Raw genomic sequence first — 22,443 nt, 5'->3', positions numbered from 1 at the left:
ATAGATAGATAGATAGATAGATAGATAGATAGTAGATAGATAGATAGATAGATAGATAGATAGATAGATAGATAGATAGATAGATAGATAGATAGATAGATAGATAGATAGATAGATAGATAGATAGATAGATAGATAGATAGATAGATAGATAGATAGATAGATAGATAGATAGATAGATAGATAAGATAGATAGATAGATAGATAGATAGATAGATAGATAGATAGATAGATAGATAGATAGATAGATAGATAGATAGATAGATGATTGATAGATCCAATTTCGTGTCAAGTGACCCAACTTTAAAATCGATGTCTTTAAAAAGAAATGTTTTTTGGAAACAATGAAAAAATAGCTAACACTCATTTGAATAAAACCCTGTATGACCAAAATATTCAAATTCTGAGTCCAGCAGTTCTGGACTGATAGAGCTAAAAATTTGTGTCTGGCCTACTTTTCAATATGTAGTACTAAACTTGGTGCAAATTTCGTCAAAATCGATTTTTTGAGTTGGGTCACTTGATATGAAATTTCCCAAATATTTTATATTTGGTAGTTAGAGAGGAGAGAGTCCTTAAAACAAAATACTTTGCGAACTCCTAATTTAAATAATTTAATTTTATATTTTAGAAAATTATATTATTAGTTTTAAAGTATAAAAATATATTGTGCAATTATTTTAAATAAAAATGTTGTTGGTGGAAATAATAACAAATGCATATGTTGAAATTCGCAACATTTAATTATTAATCACTATTAGCTTTAACTAAATATTCTATGAATATGTCTAGTAGAAAATCCCATTGTGTTGAGGAATTTAAATTTTTATACTTGCAGTTTTATAAAATTTTCTCACATCATGCATTTCGTATAAAGGAAGGGAAGAGTGGTGTACTACATATTATTCAAGTATTCCAACCTTACAACGATTACACTCATTTCGTTATTAATTTAAAACAATGTCTTTTTAGCTTTTGTTTTATTTTTATGTATTAAAATATTTATATGAAGTAAAGATTAATGCGTTGATTAAAATAATAACAATAAAAACTTTGTTCTGGCGTTAAAATGACACATAAAAATAATTATGAAAAGTAAAACGGTTAATTTTATTATTAATTAAATAAAACACGTACTTATAAACCAACAAAAAAGCAATTAGAATAAATTTACTTTAGGTGTGTTAAATCAAATCGACATTAAAATGAAAATATAGTGAAAGAGTAAAACAGATCATACTAATTAATCTTTTATAACCTTTAGTATTGTAATAAGGTTCTATAAGACTTTATATATTTATAAATTCTTTCAAAAACCTGGTAAATAAGGATGCCTGTCCCCAGTTAGACTATATACTAGAATAAAGACCAGACTATAGACTAAACTATAGACCAGACTATAGACTAGAATATAGACTAGAATATAGACCAGACTATATACTAGACTATAGACTAGACTATAGACTAAACTATAGACTATACAATAGACTAGACTATAGACTAGACTATAGGCCAGAATATAGGCTAGCCTATAGACTATAGACTAGACTATAGACTAGACTATAGACTAGACTATAGACTAGACTATAGACTAGACTATAGACTAGACTATAGACTAGACTATAGACTAGACTATAGACTAGACTATAGACTAGACTATAGACTAGACTATAGACTAGACTATAGACTAGACTATAGACTAGACTATAGACTAGACTATAGACTAGACTATAGACTAGACTATAGACTAGACTAGACTATAGACTAGACTATAGACTAGACCTATAGACTAGACTATAGACTAGACTACTAGACTATGACTATCTATAGACTAGACTATAGACTAGACTATAGACTAGACTATAGACTAGACTATAGACTAGACTATAGACTAGACTATAGACTAGACTATAGACTAGACTATAGACTAGACTATAGACTAGACTATAGACTAGACTATAGACTAGACTATAGACTAGACTATAGACTAGACTATAGACTAGACTATAGACTAGACTATAGACTAGACTATAGACTAGACTATAGACTAGACTATAGACTAGACTATAGACTAGACTATAGACTAGACTATAGACTAGACTATAGACTAGACTATAGACTAGACTATAGACTAGACTATAGACTAGACTATAGACTAGACTATAGACTAGACTATAGACTAGACTATAGACTAGACTATAGACTAGACTATAGACTAGACTATAGACTAGACTATAGACTAGACTATAGACTAGACTATAGACTAGACTATAGACTAGACTATAGACTAGACTATAGACTAGACTATAGACTAGACTATAGACTAGACTATAGACTAGGACTATAGACTAGACTATAGACTAGACTATAGACTAGACTATAGACTAGACTATAGACTAGGACTATAGACTAGACTATAGACTAGACTATAGACTAGACTATAGACTAGACTATCGACTAGGACATAGACTAGACTATAGACTAGACTATAGACTAGACTATAGACTAGACTATAGACTAGACTAGTAGACCTAGACTATAGACTCAGACTAGACTAGACTATAGACTACATAGACTAGACTATAGACTAGACTATAGACTAGACTATAGACTAGGACTATAGACTAGACTATAGACTAGACTATAGACTAGACTATAGACTAGACTATAGACTAGACTATAGACTAGACTATAGACTAGACGATAGACTAGACGATAGACTAGACTATAGACTAGACTATAGACTAGACTATAGACTAGACTATAGACTAGACTATAGACAAGAAGAACAGTAAAAGCTCTCTCTGCATTCTTTTTAAAAGAATCAGTTCTTTCAAAACTGTGATTTTGTATCTGTATGTAATACATTTAATATTTTTATAAGCATTTTCATTAACAGAAATATTTTAAAATAAAGAATTAAATTCACATAACATTAAAATAAATTTTGTTTTAGTGATAATAATTATTTACTAGTACTAAAACTATGTATACATGTATGTGTAAAACAGTTGCTAGTAATAGTTTTAACAATTGTTGATAAGATTTAACATAAATAATAATAATAAATTCTAAATAATTTGTTTTTAATCTTTTACTTGAAATACTATGCACTTACTAGCTAACTAAACAATTCAAATCAAGTACTATATATTTTTAATTTTGAAAAAAATATTTAAACTTTGAACGTTTCTTTTTTTTTCAATATTTTACAGTTGTGGTTTTATCTTTGTTATATTTCTTTCTTTTCGCTTTCTTTCTCTTTTTTTATAGATAAGTAATTTTCTGTTTTTATTACTGCCGCCGGTATTAATGTATCTATTCAAAGAATATGGACGTTTCGTTACGCAAGGCATTCATGTACTTTGGGCTCTACTTATAATTGTTGGTCTTAGTTCTATGTATTTTCATGCTACTTTAAGTCTTATCGGTCAATTATTGGATGAATTGGCCATATTATGGGTATTTATGGCTGCATATTCTTTATTTTGCCCTATGAAATATTTTCCAAGATTTTGTAAAGGTAACAGGTAAGTTTAAGCATTTTGTTTAAATAGTGCTTAGGATTTCAAAATAATAAATATTGAATTAATATACTGAAAGCTTATTATTAATCAATGTTGTCGATTAAGCGGTTTCCATTTAATCAAAATAATTTCATGATCATTTTTTTATTATAGTGGATTAGCGCCTAAAAACTGTTTAAATAATTTCAATACCAAATCGCTTTCAGACTTTATTTAACTACACTATCGGACAAAATAAAGTGCAAAAGTGCTCATGCTATATTCTTTCAGCGAAAAATCGGTTAAATGATTATTGAATATGGATTTTTTTTAATATTCATTTAGTTTATATACAATGCTACAAAAATAACAATAAAACAAAATTATTCCATCTTAAATTTTTCTGTATAACATAAATAAATTTAAGTAAATTCACTTTTTTGTCGGACAAAATAAAGTGTAAATTTTATATATCATTATTTAAATTTCTTGTATATCCAAATTTTTTATCTATTTTGATTCTGATTTGAATATCTAGATCAACTTAAGACATTTTTGTATTTTTTTACCAATATTATTCGCAATCGCCTTCCCTTCCCCTTGCTTTCCACTATACGATAATTTTCAAAAGAAATCCGTTTTTGTTCGCTATTTCAGCGGAATATTTAATCAATTGCTGTCAAAAATTAATCAATTGGATTTAAGGCGATGCTCTGAGCAGGTCATTCCAATTTTTCAGTGTTTGTTTTTTAAACAGAAATGTTTTTAACCTTTGTCGTGTGTTTGAAGCCATGAATCTGTTGAGGCATTAAGTCTCCCAAATCCCTTTTTACGGCATTTATTTCAAAATTTGTATTAAATACGCTCGTGAATTGCTCATTTGTTATTGTTTACTCCATTTTCACTACGATTCCCGCTCCTAAAGTTGAATAATGTAACAATACCGATAGCCATCCACCATAATGTTTAAAACCTGGGGTATGGTTTTTAAAATATTGGGCTAAATTCACACTCATTGTCCACATTTTAAAACCAATTACGCAAATTTGAGCTAAAAAATACAAAATTAAATACTAAAATCGAAAAAAATATCCATGCTTTTAAATATGTTGGTGAAAGATTGAAAATATGGTTAAGTTGACTCTTCGTATGTGTCCAATTTTTAACGTTAGGTGTGGGGAACCTAGGGGAAATTTATTCAAAAAGCTCCAGTAAACACCATGTGAGCACATTACCGTCAAATTTTAAGATCAGTGCCTTCGAAATGGACTTGTTCAACTTTATATCTCGGCAAGATAATAAGCTTAAGCACTTGATAAAGTTAAAAAATAACATTACTGTAGGAAAGAACACTGAAAAATTGGAATAAGTTGCTCAGAGCACCGCCCTAAATCCAATAGATTAATTTTGGGCCACAATTGATCAAAAAATTCCGATGGAATAGTAATCAAAAACGGATTTCTTTTGAAAATAATCATATGGGGAAAGCAAGGGGAAGGGGAGGCGATTACGAAAAACAATGGGGGAAAAATTACCAAAATGGCTTAAGTATATCCAGATATGCAAATCAGAACCAAAATATATAAACAATTTTGATATACAAGAAATTTAAATAATGCTATATAAAATTTACACTTTATTTTGTCCGACAAAGAAGTGAATTTACTTTTGCACTTTATTTTGTCCGATAGTGTACATCGATTTATCGATGTAAATCTCATTTAATTTTGAAACATTTGAAACATAAATTTGATTCATATTTTGGCAGGGAAATTCATTGAATTAGAAAATATTCGAAATCGCTAAATGCCTCTAGCTATCCTACATACTCGACTATAGACTAGACTATAGACTAGACTAGACTAGACTATAGACTAGACTATACTAGACTATAGACTAGACTATAGACTAGACTATAGACTAGACTATAGACTAGACTAGACTAGACTATAGACTAGACTATACTAGACTATAGACTAGACTATAGACTAGACTATAGACTAGACTATAGACTAGACTATAGACTAGACTATAGACTAGACTATAGACTAGACTATAGACTAGACTATAGACTAGACTATAGACTAGACTATAGACTAGACTATAGACTAGACTATAGACTAGACTATAGACTAGACTATAGACTAGACTATAGACTAGACTATAGACTAGACTATAGACTAGACTATAGACTAGACTATAGACTAGACTATAGACTAGACTATAGACTAGACTATAGACTAGACTATAGACTAGACTATAGACTAGACTATAGACTAGACTATAGACTAGACTATAGACTAGACTATAGACTAGACTATAGAGACTATAGACTAGACTATAGACTAGACTATAGACTAGACTATAGACTAGACTATAGACTAGACTATAGACTAGACTAAGACTAGACTATAGACTAGACTATAGACTAGACTATGACTAGACTATAGACTAGACTATAGACTAGACTATAGACTAGACTATAGATAGACTATAGACTAGACTATAGACTAGACTATAGACTAGACTTAGACTAGACTATAGACTAGACTATAGACTAGACTAGACTAGACTATAGACTAGCTATAGTAGACTATAGACTAGACTAGACTAGCTATAGACTAGACTATAGACTAGACTATAGACTAGACTAGACTAGACTATAGACTAGACTATAGACTAGACTAGACTAGACTATAGACTAGACTATAGACTAGACTATAGACTATAGACTAGACTATAGACTAGACTATAGACTAGACTATAGACTAGACTATAGACTAGACTATAGACTAGACTATAGACTAGACTATAGACTAGACTATAGACTAGACTATAGACTAGACTATAGACTAGACTATAGACTAGACTATAGACTAGACTATAGACTAGACTATAGACTAGACTATAGACTAGACTATAGACTAGACTATAGACTAGACTATATAGACTAGACTATACAGACTAGACTATAGACTAGACTATAGACTAGACTATAGACTAGACTATAGACTAGACTATAGACTAGACTATAGACTAGACTATAGACAATAATCAAAACTATAGATTTAGTAGTATAGGGTATAAACATATTCCCATCTTATATTTTCCCATGTAAATTAAAGTCATTGCGGTTTACGTACATACATATGTATGTACATTAGGGATATAACTAATTTGGCGAAATTTTTGGCATACCACCACGAGATGGCCAATGTTGTATAATTATTGAAAATATTTTTGTTAGGTCATTTGAAATCAAAAACATCACGCACCAACCCCAATTTCTAATATAAACCAAATTTTTTTTAATTTTAAGATTAAAATATTTATATATGGGCATTTCTACCTAGAAGTATATTTTTGTCACATCGCCACTCATCATTGCCTATATCTCCGAACTTTTTGATTTTTCGCAAATATACTATTTTACATCCCTAAATCAAAAAGTGCACAAAAAGTTATATGTTGATAATATTTGTTTTGACCATATCTCCGATTCTTATGGACCGATTTTACTGGTTTTAAACAACTAAATACTTAAAAGCATATTTAAATTAATTATCAAAGATTTGGATTCCGAAGACATATGGAGCCTTCAAAAAACTGATTTTAAAAAACAGACGGACAGACATTTGTTGCGTGAACTTTTTTACCAAGCGCGAAAAAATAATAATTTAGTTTCTCATAGTTTTTAATACTCTATTCGACTATGATATGCCAACTTGCATATTTGTAAAGAATGAAAATAGTTATATCCCTAATGTACATATGTATGTATTTATCTTTTTGCTATACATACTGTGACGTAGTAGAATAATTTTAGTTGCTAGAAAAAACCCTTCTAATCATACTTAATTTACTTAATAGTTTTCCAATAAAAAACCATAACAATTCTAACAATAACCTTAAATATATTTTCTCTGGTTTTATAGACGTCTTTTTAGTGTACTAATGTTTGTATTCGCACTAACAGCAACAGGACTCTCCATATGGAAGCCTATAGTTAATGCTTTTGTATTAATGGGTATGGGTGTACCTACCATGGTCATGTTATACAAAGAATTAAAGAGGTAAGTTTTTTTTGTTTTTGGTAGATTAAATATTAAGAATTATACATAAAACTAGACGTACTAATATTTGATAGGCTAAAGGTAACACTGGTCTACAAAGTTTCTAAATTGAAAACATCAAAACCCATGGACTAAATTATGTAAGTCATAAAGCTACACCAAATTCGAAACTGATGCCTAAATGTATTTATCACATCTAGTTTTCTAGATATCTAAACTTAAAGTTTGACGTTTAAGGGCTGAAAATTGTACTAGTTTTGATACTTTTTTCATTAAACATTCTGTCCTATTCATTGATTTCTACATATGAGTACACAATGATGGGCTTCCACTAAGATATTTCAACTTTTTGAAAAAGATGAAAGACTAATTGGATGAAGAAAATCTTTTGTCTTCTCGTGACTCGTCCTTTTACCAAATTTGGAAATAAAAACTACTTTAACCTTTCGGCAGATCATGAATATTCTGTGAAACTAAGGGATGATATAGATATGTACATTCAAATTTTTTGTATTTTGTAACATCTTTATGTGATATAGGTGCTACAAGAGATCGAATATTTTGACCGAATTAATTCGAAATAGAATCAAATTAAACATCTATAGATAAGTCACGTTAATAAAATTATGATCAAAATCTCACGACATGTTTGGATTTGTTTGATGAACATATTCAAAATGTGACTTGGTTTCGAAACCTAAACATGTCGTGAGATATTGATCGTTCAAAGGTACAATTTTATGAACGTGACTTTTATTGAACTTGCGTTAATAAATTTTCTTTGAAAAGTTTTATCTATAATTTTCGTATTTGTTTTAAAAACAACATATTAATACAAATTTTTGTAAATATTTATTTATCATAGAAAACACCTTTGTTTTGTACTTTCAACAGAAAACAAGGGTGGTGTTAAAATAATATAAAAATTCGTTATTAATCATTCAATATATATACATATGTATGTACGTACTTATGTACATATGTATATTTATATGTAAGTATTTCAGCAAAGTACGTTTTTATTTAAACAATGAAAATGTTAAACATAATTTATGATATATAAGTATTTTATCAATTGACAGCTTCGGATTCAGGTGCAATAAACTTGGTCATTGGAATGGCGTCACAAATAATTAATTATATTTATTTAGACTAACTAAACTTTAGCTATAATAAAAATGTATGATCGATATTAGCAAGAATGGAAAATTTAAATAGAGCATATCTCTTAATCATTTACCACACATACGAAATAAAACAAGTTCTCTATTCGACTGTGCTGAATCTTACATACCCTTCACTATCAAATTCAAAAACGTCCCAGTTGAAAAACGAAAAAGTTCAAGAAAGTCTCCTTTTATAGATTTTCAGAACTCCATTTAAATAAATGTTCATTCAATCAGGACGCTGCGTGTTTAATTCTATGCAATAGTCTAGTATATGGTCTAGTCTATAGTCTAGTCTATAGTCTAGTCTATAGTCTAGTCTATAGTCTAGTCTATAGTCTAGTCTATAGTCTAGTCTATAGTCTAGTCTATAGTCTAGTCTATAGTCTAGTCTATAGTCTAGTCTATAGTCTAGTCTATAGTCTAGTCTATAGTCTAGTCTATAGTCTAGTCTATAGTCTAGTCTATAGTCTAGTCTATAGTCTAGTCTATAGTCTAGTCTATAGTCTAGTCTATAGTCTAGTCTATAGTCTAGTCTATAGTCTAGTCTATAGTCTAGTCTATAGTCTAGTCTATAGTCTAGTCTATAGTCTAGTCTATAGTCTAGTCTATAGTCTAGTCTATAGTCTAGTCTATAGTCTAGTCTATAGTCTAGTCTATAGTCTAGTCTATAGTCTAGTCTATAGTCTAGTCTATAGTCTAGTCTATAGTCTAGTCTATAGTCTAGTCTATAGTCTAGTCTATAGTCTAGTCTATAGTCTAGTCTATAGTCTAGTCTATAGTCTAGTCTATAGTCTAGTCTATAGTCTAGTCTATAGTCTAGTCTATAGTCTAGTCTATAGTCTAGTCTAGTCTAGTCTAGTCTATAGTCTAGTCTATAGTCTAGTCTATAGTCTAGTCTAGTCTAGTCTATAGTCTAGTCTATAGTCTAGTCTATAGTCTAGTCTATAGTCTAGTCTATAGTCTAGTCTATAGTCTAGTCTATAGTCTAGTCTATAGTCTAGTCTATAGTCTAGTCTATAGTCTAGTCTATAGTCTAGTCTATAGTCTAGTCTATAGTCTAGTCTATAGTCTAGTCTCTAGTCTAGTCTATAGTCTAGTCTATAGTCTAGTCTATAGTCTAGTCTATAGTCTAGTCTATAGTCTAGTCTATAGTCTAGTCTATAGTCTAGTCTATAGTCTAGTCTATAGTCTAGTCTATAGTCTAGTCTATAGTCTAGTCTATAGTCTAGTCTATAGTCTAGTCTATAGTCTAGTCTAGTCTAGTCTATAGTCTAGTCTATAGTCTAGTCTATAGTCTAGTCTATAGTCTAGTCTATAGTCTAGTCTATAGTCTAGTCTATAGTCTAGTCTATAGTCTAGTCTATAGTCTAGTCTATAGTCTAGTCTATAGTCTAGTCTATAGTCTAGTCTATAGTCTAGTCTATAGTCTAGTCTAGTCTAGTCTATAGTCTAGTCTATAGTAGTCTATAGTAGTCTATAGTCTAGTCTATAGTCTAGTATAGTCTAGTCTATAGTCTAGTCTATAGTCTAGTCTATAGTCTAGTCTATAGTCTAGTCTATAGTCTAGTCTATAGTCTAGTCTATAGTCTAGTCTATAGTCTAGTCTATAGTCTAGTCTATAGTCTAGTCTATAGTCTAGTCTATAGTCTAGTCTCTAGTCTATAGTCTAGTCTATAGTCTAGTCTATAGTCTAGTCTATAGTCTAGTCTAGTTAGTCTATAGTCTAGTCTATAGTAGTATAGTCTAGTCTATAGTCTAGTCTATAGTCTAGTCTATAGTCTAGTATAGTCTAGTCTATAGTCTAGTATAGTTAGTCTATAGTCTAGTCTATAGTCTAGTCTATAGTCTAGTCTATAGTCTAGTCTATAGTCTAGTCTATAGTCTAGTCTATAGTCTAGTCTATAGTCTAGTCTATAGTTAGTCTATAGTCTAGTCTATAGTCTAGTCTATAGTCTAGTCTATAGTCTAGTCTATAGTCTAGTCTATAGTCTAGTCTATAGTCTAGTCTATAGTCTAGTCTATAGTCTAGTCTATAGTCTAGTCTATAGTCTAGTCTATAGTCTAGTCTATAGTCTAGTCTATAGTCTAGTCTATAGTCTAGTCTATAGTCTAGTCTATAGTCTAGTCTATAGTCTAGTCTATAGTCTAGTCTATAGTCTAGTCTATAGTCTAGTCTATAGTCTAGTCTATAGTCTGTCTATAGTCTAGTCTATAGTCTAGTCTATAGTTCTAGTCTATAGTCTAGTCTATAGTCTAGTCTATAGTCTAGTCTATAGTCTAGTCTATAGTCTAGTCTATTAGTCTAGTCTAGTCTATAGTCTAGTCTATAGTCTAGTCTATAGTCTAGTCTATAGTCTAGCTATAGTCTAGTCTATAGTCTAGTCTATAGTCTAGTCTATAGTCTAGTCTAGTAGTCTAGTCTATAGTCTAGTCTATAGTCTAGTTCTATAGTCTAGTCTAGTCTATAGTCTAGTCTATAGTCTAGTCTAGTCTAGTCTATAGTCTAGTCTATAGTCTAGTCTAGTCTAGTTCTAGTCTAGTCTATAGTCTAGTCTATAGTCTAGTCTATAGTCTAGTCTATAGTCTAGTCTATAGTCTATGTCTAGTATAGTTCTATAGTCTAGTCTATAGTCTATAGTCTATAGTCTAGGTCTATAGTCTAGTCTAGTAGTCTAATCTAGTCTGGTCTATAGTCTAGTCTAGTCTATAGTCTAGTCTATAGTTTAGTCTATAGTCTAGTCTATAGTCTAGTCTATAGTCTAGTCTATAGTCTAGTCTATAGTCTAGTCTATAGTCTAGTCTATAGTCTAGTCTATAGTCTAGTCTATAGTCTAGTCTATAGTCTAGTCTATAGTCTAGTCTATAGTCTAGTCTATAGTCTAGTCTATAGTCTAGTCTATAGTCTAGTCTATAGTCTAGTCTATAGTCTAGTCTATAGTCTAGTCTATAGTCTAGTCTATAGTCTAGTCTATAGTCTAGTCTATAGTCTAGTCTATAGTCTAGTCTATAGTCTAGCAAATAGCACAGAATATTTATTACAAGAATATGCTTTCCGGCGTGCGGGTTGTTATGATTTACACAAATTCCTTATGTATCACCACCCGCTATTGAAAGTTTATCTTGTATGAAACGCACATTCTATGTATAGTATAGTACATAATCCAGTCTATAGTTTTGTCCGTGGCTCAGTCGATAGCCTAGTCGTTAGTCTTGGGGAAAATTAGTTTAGTACTTTAAAACGTAAAAAAATATTATTTTAAAATTTGATAATAACTGAAATATTTCAATATCTCACAATCATATTCTTTCTCTTCTTTCAGAGTACAAGATCAACGTGTCTATCGCTTAGGTCTGCGCTCCACAGCAGTTTGGCTGATAGCCGTCATCTGTTGGATAAATGATCGTATGTTCTGTGATGTTTGGTCTTCAATAAGTTTTCCCTACTTACATGGTTTCTGGCATGTATTCATCTTTATAGCTGCATATACGGTACTCGTGGTTTATGCATATTTCTATGTGGAAAACGAATTGCCACAAAGGCGACCGCTACTTAAATATTGGCCCGTTAATGATTTTGAATTAGGTATACCATTTATAAGTATACGAAATCCCGGTAAGGATTTTAAAAATAATATTTAAAAAACTTTAAGTGGAAATAGTTTAAATTATAAACAAGTGATACAAACATTCAGGAAATCCAATGCTTCGATTTATATAGAAAAATAAACGAACATTAGGGTATTGTTGGTGTTAAAAAAATATATAAAAACTTCTAACTTCGTTTAGAAGTATTTTTGTTAATTGTCTGTTACGGTTAAAACGAAGTGAATAATTGTCCAAAAATCATTATTAACTTAAAAAGTGATATAAAAACATGTTGCACAATTGTTTTTTTTTTATTAAAAATTTTAAAATATAAGTAGGATTGAATTATATTAGGTTTTTATTAAAAAAATCTATAAAGTAGTTTAAAGAAAATATATTATGATATAAATAATGGCTTATTAAACATAGAATTTATATTAAATATAATATTTATATAGTTAGATATACTACATACATTATATATGTAAATTGGTCGAAATTGTATTATTAACATTTTGTAAATTGTATTATTAACATTTTGCAGGAATCTGTTTTCAAAAACCCAACTTAAGCGAATATTCAATTTGTTAAACAAATGTAAAAGTAATCTATCTAAATTTTATAAACTTCATAGATTAAGCACCCGGGGCGCTCCCCATTCTTATTGTTAAAATTAAAAATTGATAAAAAAGGGTCAAAGGTCAGATTACCAAGAATTTTTAAAACGTTTTTACAAAAATTTTATAATTTTTATACCCTTTACCTACGTGAGAAAGATATGCACATATAAGTTTGTCATTCCTTTAATAATATCTACAGACGTATAATTTTTCGATCATAAAAAATTTTATGTACATACATATATACATATGTATGCATGTATATTCCGGATTCTTATAGATAGCGAAGTTCAATAAGTCATGTCCGTCTGTTTGTCTATATGTTTTGTTGAAATCAATTTTCTGAAGACCCAATATATCTTAAGATAATATTTCTATCAGACATGCTTTCGAGAAGTTTTCTATTGAAAATTAGCTAAATCGGTCCATAAATGACGGAGATATAAGCAAAAGTATGAGACCACCTCTGAAAAGTTCTTCAACAAATTATAAATTAAAAGCATAAAAACAACAACAATGATATACAGCTTGTATTTGTTTATGGGTAATGCAGCTTGTATATATTTTGAAGTAGGTAATAGAGTTTTCGTTTTGTTTTTGGGTAATACAGCTTTTATTTGTTTGTGTGTATGTTATATGTGACAAGTGTCATTGATACAAGTGGCATTATACTTATTATGATGTGTTCATTTGTTATTGTTGTTTTTTTATTTTTTACGAATATTGAACTCTTATCGTTATATGTATACATACATATGTATTTAGTTCTTAATTTGCAGAATATTGGCAAAATAATACAGACCAAATAATTTTAACCCAGGGACCAATGTATACTTTTCTAAAGGATTAAGCAGCGCTGACAACGGAAAAAACTTTATTTTTAAGTCGACAGATTAAATTTTTAGATGACATAATAAACTTTCTAAATGTGTCATCGCGCTGATATTACCTCCCAAAAATCGAGTTTTTTTCAGTCCTATGACATGATATCTGGAAAGCCCAATGTGATTTAGAAAATCCTTTAAGTAAGAATTTCAACATTTTTCAAATTTTATTGACCTGTGCAATTTTTGACCATTATTTTATAAAAAAAATCTTAACATCTAAAAATTATTTACAATTGTACAATATTTAAAACTTTTATGGATTGATAATATATATATTGATAATATTCACTTATAAATCATATTGAAATTATAGAACTTTCCAATAAAAAATTCAGATTATTTAAAAAGATTAATGCACTTATCTACAGCAAGTACCCAGTGGAAAATTTACTATTAAGAACAAATCACGTAAATTGTAAAGATGATAAAAAAACAACCGTTTTTGGTCATATTAGAAACGTAATAATAGACCGTAGATAACTTTATAAACTTTATATTAAGTATTATGTCATCTGAAAGTCTAATCTATCGATTTTAAAGTAAAATTTTACCTTCTTTTAAACCTTCTTCCTTCTTTCAGACATATTAAACAATGTATAAGAAGAAAACTAAATTTGTATAAACTTTTTTGGTTCGATAATTGATTACTTTATAAATTTTCCCATTGCATTTTTACAACTTTCATTTCAAGCACCTCTCAGGTTTATCCAATTTATGGTTTAAGGCTCATTTCGTTTCTACGTTCCGGTACGTGATAAATCTCCTTATTCATATTTGTCTTACAGAAATCTGTGTAGGTCGTTAGTTTGGCCGTAAGATTGCCGTTGAGTTTTTGTATGAAAACCATAAATCAGCTGATACGTCACGTAACGCAACGTAAAACTTAACTGATCCTTCATGATATTTTAAGTGATGATTGCGAAAATTCATTCATTGCCGTTAGTAATACAATTTATACATTATACAAGTTTTTATCGGATAGTCATGACCAATTTATATATTTAAATAGTTATAAAAACTTTTCCAATTACTAATACCAAAGATTTCTTCAACTGATCATATTATAGACGTGATTTTTATTATTTTATTATTATATAACTTATTTTAAACAATGTCTTTACAATTAATTTTAAAACAACTGTATGAAAAATATTTTTTTGTGATTATTATTTAATATCGAACTAGTTTTTTATCTCTAAGAAAATTATCATATGATCATATAACTTATAAACCAGAAATGTATCAGACGTCAATATACACAGTTACAAAATATTTAAATAAAGTGTTCAATAAAGGAAGTACCTGGATGGATCATAAAATCGGAATAAAATTTGTCATAAATATAATAAAGGACCACAATTTATAACTAAGAAACTAAGGCCTACTTCTGTGCTACTAAGAGTTATAACTTAAATAATACGTGGGCTGGTGTGTAGTACTTAAAATTCGAGCCTTTTAATACCGTAAAAAACTGTATTTTGCTAATTTTTTATACCCTATATATCTTTTGAAACAGTGAACACAGAAATAAAATTTATAATATATTCGTAACATATCGAAAAAACCGGAATACAAATTCTGTACTTTTGGGATATTACGACTTTTAAGCGGTAAAAAATGGTACCTATTTTTGGTACTTTTTCCATAAAACATTCTTTCCTATTTATTGACTTATACAGTACTTAAAGAAGGGCTCCCATTATGTTAGTACAACATTTTGGAATAATTTTTTTATTACTTCAATAGGGACAAAGTACCATAAGGGGAAAACGGGAAATTTGATGTAATTCCAACTCATTGAGCCAATTTTAATAAAATTAGAGAATGTGGTAGATTTAATAACTTTAAATATGCTAATGGAGTGTTACTTGGAACTCCGGCACTAAAGACTATTTTTTGGTACATTTTCGTTCTTTCACTGGTACTTTTTCTGCTTTTTTATAATATAGATCCTAGAAACATGTAATTAAGCATTTGGAGCCGGGAGTTAATGAGAATCTATAAAAGATAAAATTTTGGTACTTTTTCGGTTTTTAACTGGTACTTTTTGAGTTTTTTATAATATTGAAGCACTGAGTAAATCTTAAAGGGGACATTTTGATACTTTTTTATTCTTCAAAGGGTACTTTTTGAATTTTCTATAATTTTATGTTTCTTGACTCAAGAAACATAAAATTGAACAATTATAGTCCTGAGTGAATGAAAATCTGTAGGCAAGGATTTTTGGTACTTTTTCGTTTTTCAACTGGTACTTTATGATTTTTCTGCAATATTGAACCTAGAAACATATAACCAAACATATAGGATACTGATGGAATGAAAATTTATAAGAGTAAAGCTTTTGATACTTTTCTTCATTCTTCATCTGATACTTTTTGATACTTTAATAATATTGAACCTAGAAACGAAAAGATAAACACGCAGCATACTGATTGAATAAAAATCATTAAAAAGAAAGTTTCTGGTACTTTTTTGTATTCCATCCAGTGCTTTATTGTAATAAAATACGTATTGACTATCTTGTTTTAACACACTACTTGTTCTATCATCATCAACTTACATAGAGAATATAAAGAAAAATCCCCAAAACTTCCTTTAATAACTAAAATATAATTAAAAAAAATAGTTTTTAGATAAAATAATGTAACAAAATTAAATGAAATTCATTTCAAAGGTTGTAATTGGTACAATGAGCTAAATAAAAATAAATTTTATCCAACTTGCTAAATTAAAAAATAACAAGGAATTAAAAGAAAGGAGCTTGTTATATTAGCTATTAAATACATATTTTCTAAACTAAAAACCCCAATTTTCTATATCATAGTATTATATATAAAATATAAAATACAAAAAAAATTTAACAACTAGACTGCTAAACTATGCTCTCTAACGAAAACCAAATAAAACACTTTAAATATATTTAATTTTAGGCAAAAAGAAAATGGAATTATGTGCAGTTTTATTAATTTTTTAATAAAATTATATACTAAATACAAACAATTTAGAAATACTTAGTAGCAAAATATTTTTGTTTTTTTTTTATTAAAAAATAGCTTTAAATTCATTTTATAAAAGCCAAATATAAAATTTGTACGTAAATTCAAATAAGTATTAAAAAATAAAAGAAACAACTTTATTTAGAATTAAAAATTTATATAAAATTAAATAAGAATTTAAAAGAATAAAAGAACATAAGTATAGAAAAATATTAAAATAAAAAGTCTCAAAATAAAGTGTTAATAACTTAAAAACCAAATCCTTTTAAATTCTTATTTAAGACTTTTATAAAAACTTAAGCAAATTTTCTTAAAATTGTTTAAAATTATTATAAAAATGTTTGATTTATTTATATATAGAAAGGAATAGCAAGAAACTGGTCAATAAAAAGTGCAGATTAAAAAAAAAGAAAATAAAAATTATTATAAAAACATTTTATAACAAAACAATCACAATGTTTTTTCTCTTTGCTGTTAGCATGTTTCTCTAATTCAAAACGTAAGTAAGTATGTATGTAAGTAAGTATAGCTGTTTAATAGTCCTGTATATCATATAATATCAACAAAATGTTAAAAAAAAAAATCCAATATCAACAGATTTTTTTTTTTTGCTTTATCCTTCATATTTAATCAGAATCAGAAGAAATATTATTGCAACTAGTTTTAGGTGAACGTTTATTACTAAAATATTGACCATTTTGTATATAAGGTCCACGATAGGTAACCGAATTCTTATCAGTTTCATAAATTTTCACCTCAAACAAGAGTTCGGGTCGTTTAAGCGCCTGGCGTACATTCTCCCATATGAATACGGTTAAATTTTCTGTAGTACTAGGCTGTGGACAGGAGAATTTAAAGAAAAATTAAACAATTATTTATTAAATTTTAACATTTTCCAACTTACCACATTTTGAAAATATTCCACATCTTTGTCTAAATTTTTATGATCCAATTGCTTGAAAATAACACCATCCATGGCCAATTTAAGATCTGTTATATTCATTATCATACCGGTACGTATGTCAATGGGACCACGTACAGTTACTTCAACTAATAATACATAATTATGATTACGTTTTAATATGAATTTGTTTTAACTAGAGTCTTGTTATAAGATTAACAATTGAAAATAAAAATTTAAATCCTAAAAGGGTTTCTTTGTAAAAACTATAAAATTAGCTAGAAAGAGAATTAAATAATCTATATTTTATTTACTTTTCTGTTAAAATATGTATGTGCTTCCAAATACTTAATAGTTTTATTTAGTTATGTTTAAACAGCATTGTTAATCCTAGATTATAGCATTAATCCTTCGAACAGATTGTTGCTTAATATTTTTTAAGCTGGGTTTAAATCTGAATGTAAATCCCGAAGATAACAACACAGCACATTGAAAGTAAGGTCTTTTACCAGAGACAGGAAATTACCCATCCACAAAATTAAAGTATTGCAAATTACCACTTATTTTAAGTTAAATGCTTATACTACTTTTCTTAATATGAGTGAAAGGAAACCAGAGTAATATTTAATTTATCTCCTAATGTTGAGCAGGCATTCGTCAAAATGCCTACTCTATAATTTGGTCTATAGTCTAGTCTAAAGACTATAGACAAGCCTTTATGCCAGTGTTCAGTCAAGTCCACACAATAGTCTAGTAAATAGTCTAGTCTATAGTCCAGTCTATATTCTAGTATATAGTGTAGTCTTGTCTATAGTCCATTCTATATTCTAGTATATAGTCTAGTCTATAGTCTAGTCTATAGTCTAGTCTATAGTCTAGTCTATAGTCTAGTCTATAGTCTAGTCTATAGTCTAGTCTATAGTCTAGTCTATAGTCCATTCTATATTCTAGTATATAGTCTAGTCTATAGTCTAGTCTATAGTCTAGTCTATAGTCTAGTCTATAGTCTAGTCTATAGTCTAGTATATAGTCTAATCTATAGTCTAGTCTATAGTCTAGTCTATAGTCTAGTCTATAGTCTAGTCTATAGTCTAGTCTATAGTCTAGTCTATAGTCTAGTCTATAGTCTAGTCTATAGTCTAGTCTATAGTCTAGTCTATAGTCTAGTCTATAGTCTAGTCTATAGTCTAGTCTATAGTCTAGTCTATAGTCTAGTCTATAGTCTAGTCTATAGTCTAGTCTATAGTCTAGTCTATAGTCTAGTCTATAGTCTAGTCTATAGTCTAGTCTATAGTCTAGTCTATAGTCTAGTCTATAGTCTAGTCTATAGTCTAGTCTATAGTCTAGTCTATAGTCTAGTCTATAGTCTAGTCTATAGTCTAGTCTATAATCTAGTCTATAGTCTAGTCTATAGTCTAGTCTATAGTCTAGTCTATAGTCTAGTCTATAGTCTAGTCTAGTCTAGTCTATAGTCTAGTCTATAGTCTAGTCTATAGTCTAGTCTATAGTCTAGTCTATAGTCTAGTCTATAGTCTAGTCTATAGTCTAGTCTATAGTCTAGTCTATAGTCTAGTCTATAGTCTAGTCTATAGTCTAGTCTATAGTCTAGTCTATAGTCTAGTCTATAGTCTAGTCTATAGTCTAGTCTATAGTCTAGTCTATAGTCTAGTCTATAGTCTAGTCTATAGTCTAGTCTATAGTCTAGTCTATAGTCTAGTCTATAGTCTAGTCTATAGTCTAGTCTATAGTCTAGTCTATAGTCTAGTCTATAGTCTAGTCTATAGTCTAGTCTATAGTCTAGTCTATAGTCTAGTCTAGTCTAGTCTAGTCTATAGTCTAGTCTATAGTCTAATCTACAGTCTAATCTATAGTCTAGGCTATAGTCTAATCTCTAGTGTAGACTATAGTTTAGTCTAGGATATAGTCAATTCTATAGTCAATTCTATTGTCTAGTCTATAGTCTAGTCTATATTCTTGTCTATAGTCATGTCTATAGTCTAGTCTATATTCTTGTCTATAGTCATGTCTATAGTCTAGTCTATAGTCTTGTCTATAGTATAGTCTATAGTCATGTCTATAGTCTAGTCTATAGTCTTGTCTATAGTATAGTCTATAGTTTTGTCTATAGTCTAGTCTATAGTTTAGTCTATAGTCTAGTCTATAGTCTAGTCTATAGTCTAGTCTATAGTCTAGTCTATAGTCTAGTCTATAGTCGAGTCTATAGTCTAGTCTATAGTCTAGTCAATAGTCTAGTCTATAGTCTAGTCTATAGTCTAGAGGAAAATTAATTTTGTGCTATAAAACCTAAAGTTAATACTATTTCAAAAATTAAATTTTCCATGCCTGCGTTAAATAATAATTGACTATTTAGCCGAGACAGAATCCTGTATTTGTAACAGAGTTATTTCTTTTAACAACCAATAGATCGCTGTTAGTTTTTAATATAGAAATTTTGAGTCATGTATTTTAACATAACAACTTTAGGAAGTTCGACAACTAGAATGAAATTGGGTTTGTTAAAAAGTGGTCAATTTAAGTTTGAATTAATATTTTATAAATAGAAGTATGTATATATGTATATTAAGAAAAATATATGAATTAAATTACATCATGCTGGGTTTGTAGAAATGAGAGTTGAAACTTAATTTTAATATTTTAGAGCCCGCATGTTTACAAATCTATAACTCATTTGAAAATATAATTTTAATTTTTCTAAAACATTAAAGAATTATAAATTGACGTACGCCCATGGTTAATTTGTTTATTGTTTTTTAATAATTTCTAAGTATTCAGGCAAAACCTTAAAGAAAAACAAACAAAACATAGAAAATTCCCACCACATAAGCAGCATTTCTTTGCTATAACTGACACTATGGCAAAACAGCGCATAAATTCTTGTTTACTTTTTTAAAAACCCATTAATTTTTTTTAAATTCTTGATAATAAAAAGTTTTCGATCTTTGAACCCAATGTGAAGGAAACGCTTTAAAAAGTTGTCCTATTTTTATACATATCAATGTTTACTGTATCAGTTATAGACATTTTTTTTAAATACGATCTCTTTGGCTCTTACTGGAGACAAAGTGTGAATAAATTATTAATTCTTAATAGGTTTCAATAAGTTCACTCACCCGTATAGTTGTGTCCATGGCCATTGGGATTATTACATTTACCGTAGATTTCAGCATTTTCAGCATCACTTAAATGTTTACTGCAAAAAAAGAAAATATGAATCAGTAAAACAAAAAATAAACAAAGATGAAAGTGAAAGGGAAGCTTTTTTGGAACAAATTATTAATAACAAACAACAATAAAAAAGCTATAAGATTTCTATTTCTATAACACGCAATTAAAAAGAAATTAAACATTTTATGTAAAAATTGTGTTAATTTACTACCTGTGTAAACGATGGCATGCGCTAAAAGTCTCCTTGCGGGTTAATAAAGCAACAGGTTGTTGGGCCATTGTTGGTTAAAAAGTTTGATAAATCTGTTTATCTTCTGTAATTAATAAAAATATATTGTTTTTATTATTAGTAACACAGGTAAACTGTAATAAATAGAATTCTTTAAGATTGTGGTTTTGTTGCAACTATGTTTTTTCTTCTAAAGTTCTAAATCGAGGTAAACCACCGACCGCAATGATAACACTTTTTAAACACGCGGAAATGTGTTTTTTCGGCTTGTAACAAAAGTAGACTTTGTTCTAAAAACAAGTTTTCTATTAATTAATTTACTATTTTTAACTACTTACTATCTTTGGTTGTATATTATTAAAATAAATAGCACACAAAAAGAGCTTTAGTTTTATTTATATATACTCGATGCAATTGCAGTTACTGAATAAAATTTATTCCAATTTATTATTTGTTGTCTTCTCTAAGGTTTGTTCTTCAATGCGTTGTTTTTTTCACAAAAGCAAAAAACATATTTTTCTTCTTTTTCCACTATTGTTTAATCATTTTGTTGACGTTTCATTTTTCGTGTTTTGTTGGGAGCTGCCAGATGGTAGTTTTTGTTATACCGGTTTTTTATTTAACACAATCACAATCAGTTTTATTTGTACAATAAGTTTATACTTATTGGAAAAAGTTAAAAAGAGAAATTACATACTTAATAATTTCTATCGGAATTTAAAAGAAATTTTAAAAAATTTAAAAAGAAAATTTTCTATAAAAAGGAAATTTATTGAAAATTTATTATGAAAAAGAAATTTATCGAAAATTTTCTATGAAAAAGAAAACTTATCGTAAATTTTCTAGAAAAAAGAAAATTTATCGAAAATTTTCTAGAAAAAAGAAAATTTATCGAAAATTTTCTACAAAAAAGAAAATTGTCGAAAATTTTCTAGAAAAAAGAAAATTTATCGAAAATTTTCTAGAAAAAAGAAAATTTATCGAAAATTTTCTAGAAAAAAGAAAAGTTATCGAAAATTTTCTACAGAAAAGTAAATTTATCGAAAATTTTCTACAAAAAAGAAAATTTATCGAAAGTTTTCTACAAAAAAAATAAAATTTTCTATGAAAAAAGATAAGTTTTCTATTAAAAAAAATTTTATCGAAATCTATCTACAAAAATGAAAATTTATCGAAAACTTTCTACAAAAAAGAAAATTTATCGAAAATTTTCTTCAAAAAAGAAAATTGTTGAAAATTTTCTAGAAAAAAGAAAATTTATCGAAAATTTTCTAGAAAAAATAAAATTTAT

General features: G+C 28.4%; 2 protein-coding genes across 4 annotated transcripts in view; one reads left to right on the top strand and one right to left on the bottom strand.

Moving 5' to 3' along the window:
* The window catches only part of LOC119600136 (alkaline ceramidase), a 21,308-nt gene extending 4,398 nt beyond the window's left edge, over nucleotides 1-16,910 (top strand). The window contains exons 2-5 of one of the 3 annotated variants that reach the window (XR_005231123.1): nucleotides 3,274-3,530; nucleotides 7,442-7,579; nucleotides 12,069-14,587; nucleotides 14,670-16,910. Coding sequence is in view for 2 of the 3 variants with exons in the window: in XM_037950225.1 (XP_037806153.1) it covers nucleotides 3,274-3,530; nucleotides 7,442-7,579; nucleotides 12,069-12,387 (714 nt within the window). In the remaining variant the exon portion in view is untranslated. Of the gene's footprint in view, nucleotides 1-3,215; nucleotides 3,531-7,441; nucleotides 7,580-12,068 lie in introns of all 3 variants that reach the window. The other 2 variants (XM_037950225.1, XM_037950226.1) reach the window with 2 other exon arrangements.
* A 446-nt stretch (nucleotides 16,911-17,356) lies between these two features.
* Nucleotides 17,357-21,727, bottom strand: LOC119600138 (6-pyruvoyl tetrahydrobiopterin synthase). Its single transcript, XM_037950227.1, has 5 exons — nucleotides 21,491-21,727; nucleotides 21,135-21,237; nucleotides 20,869-20,948; nucleotides 17,741-17,886; nucleotides 17,357-17,672 (listed from the first exon to the last, which is right to left on the bottom strand). The coding sequence occupies exons 2-5, from the start codon at nucleotides 21,200-21,202 to the stop codon at nucleotides 17,463-17,465; spliced, it is 504 nt and encodes a 167-aa protein (XP_037806155.1). The 5' UTR covers nucleotides 21,203-21,237; nucleotides 21,491-21,727; the 3' UTR covers nucleotides 17,357-17,462.
* Nucleotides 21,728-22,443: the final 716 nt, after the last annotated feature.

The sequence above is a fragment of the Lucilia sericata genome, unplaced genomic scaffold (assembly GCF_015586225.1).
Source record: "Lucilia sericata isolate MDLA Ls3-8-SP2 unplaced genomic scaffold, ASM1558622v1 Contig000105F_arrow, whole genome shotgun sequence".
NCBI lineage: Eukaryota > Metazoa > Arthropoda > Insecta > Diptera > Calliphoridae > Lucilia > Lucilia sericata.
The sequence above is the reverse complement of the archived record's forward strand: the minus strand, read 5'-3'. Positions and strand labels throughout refer to the sequence as shown.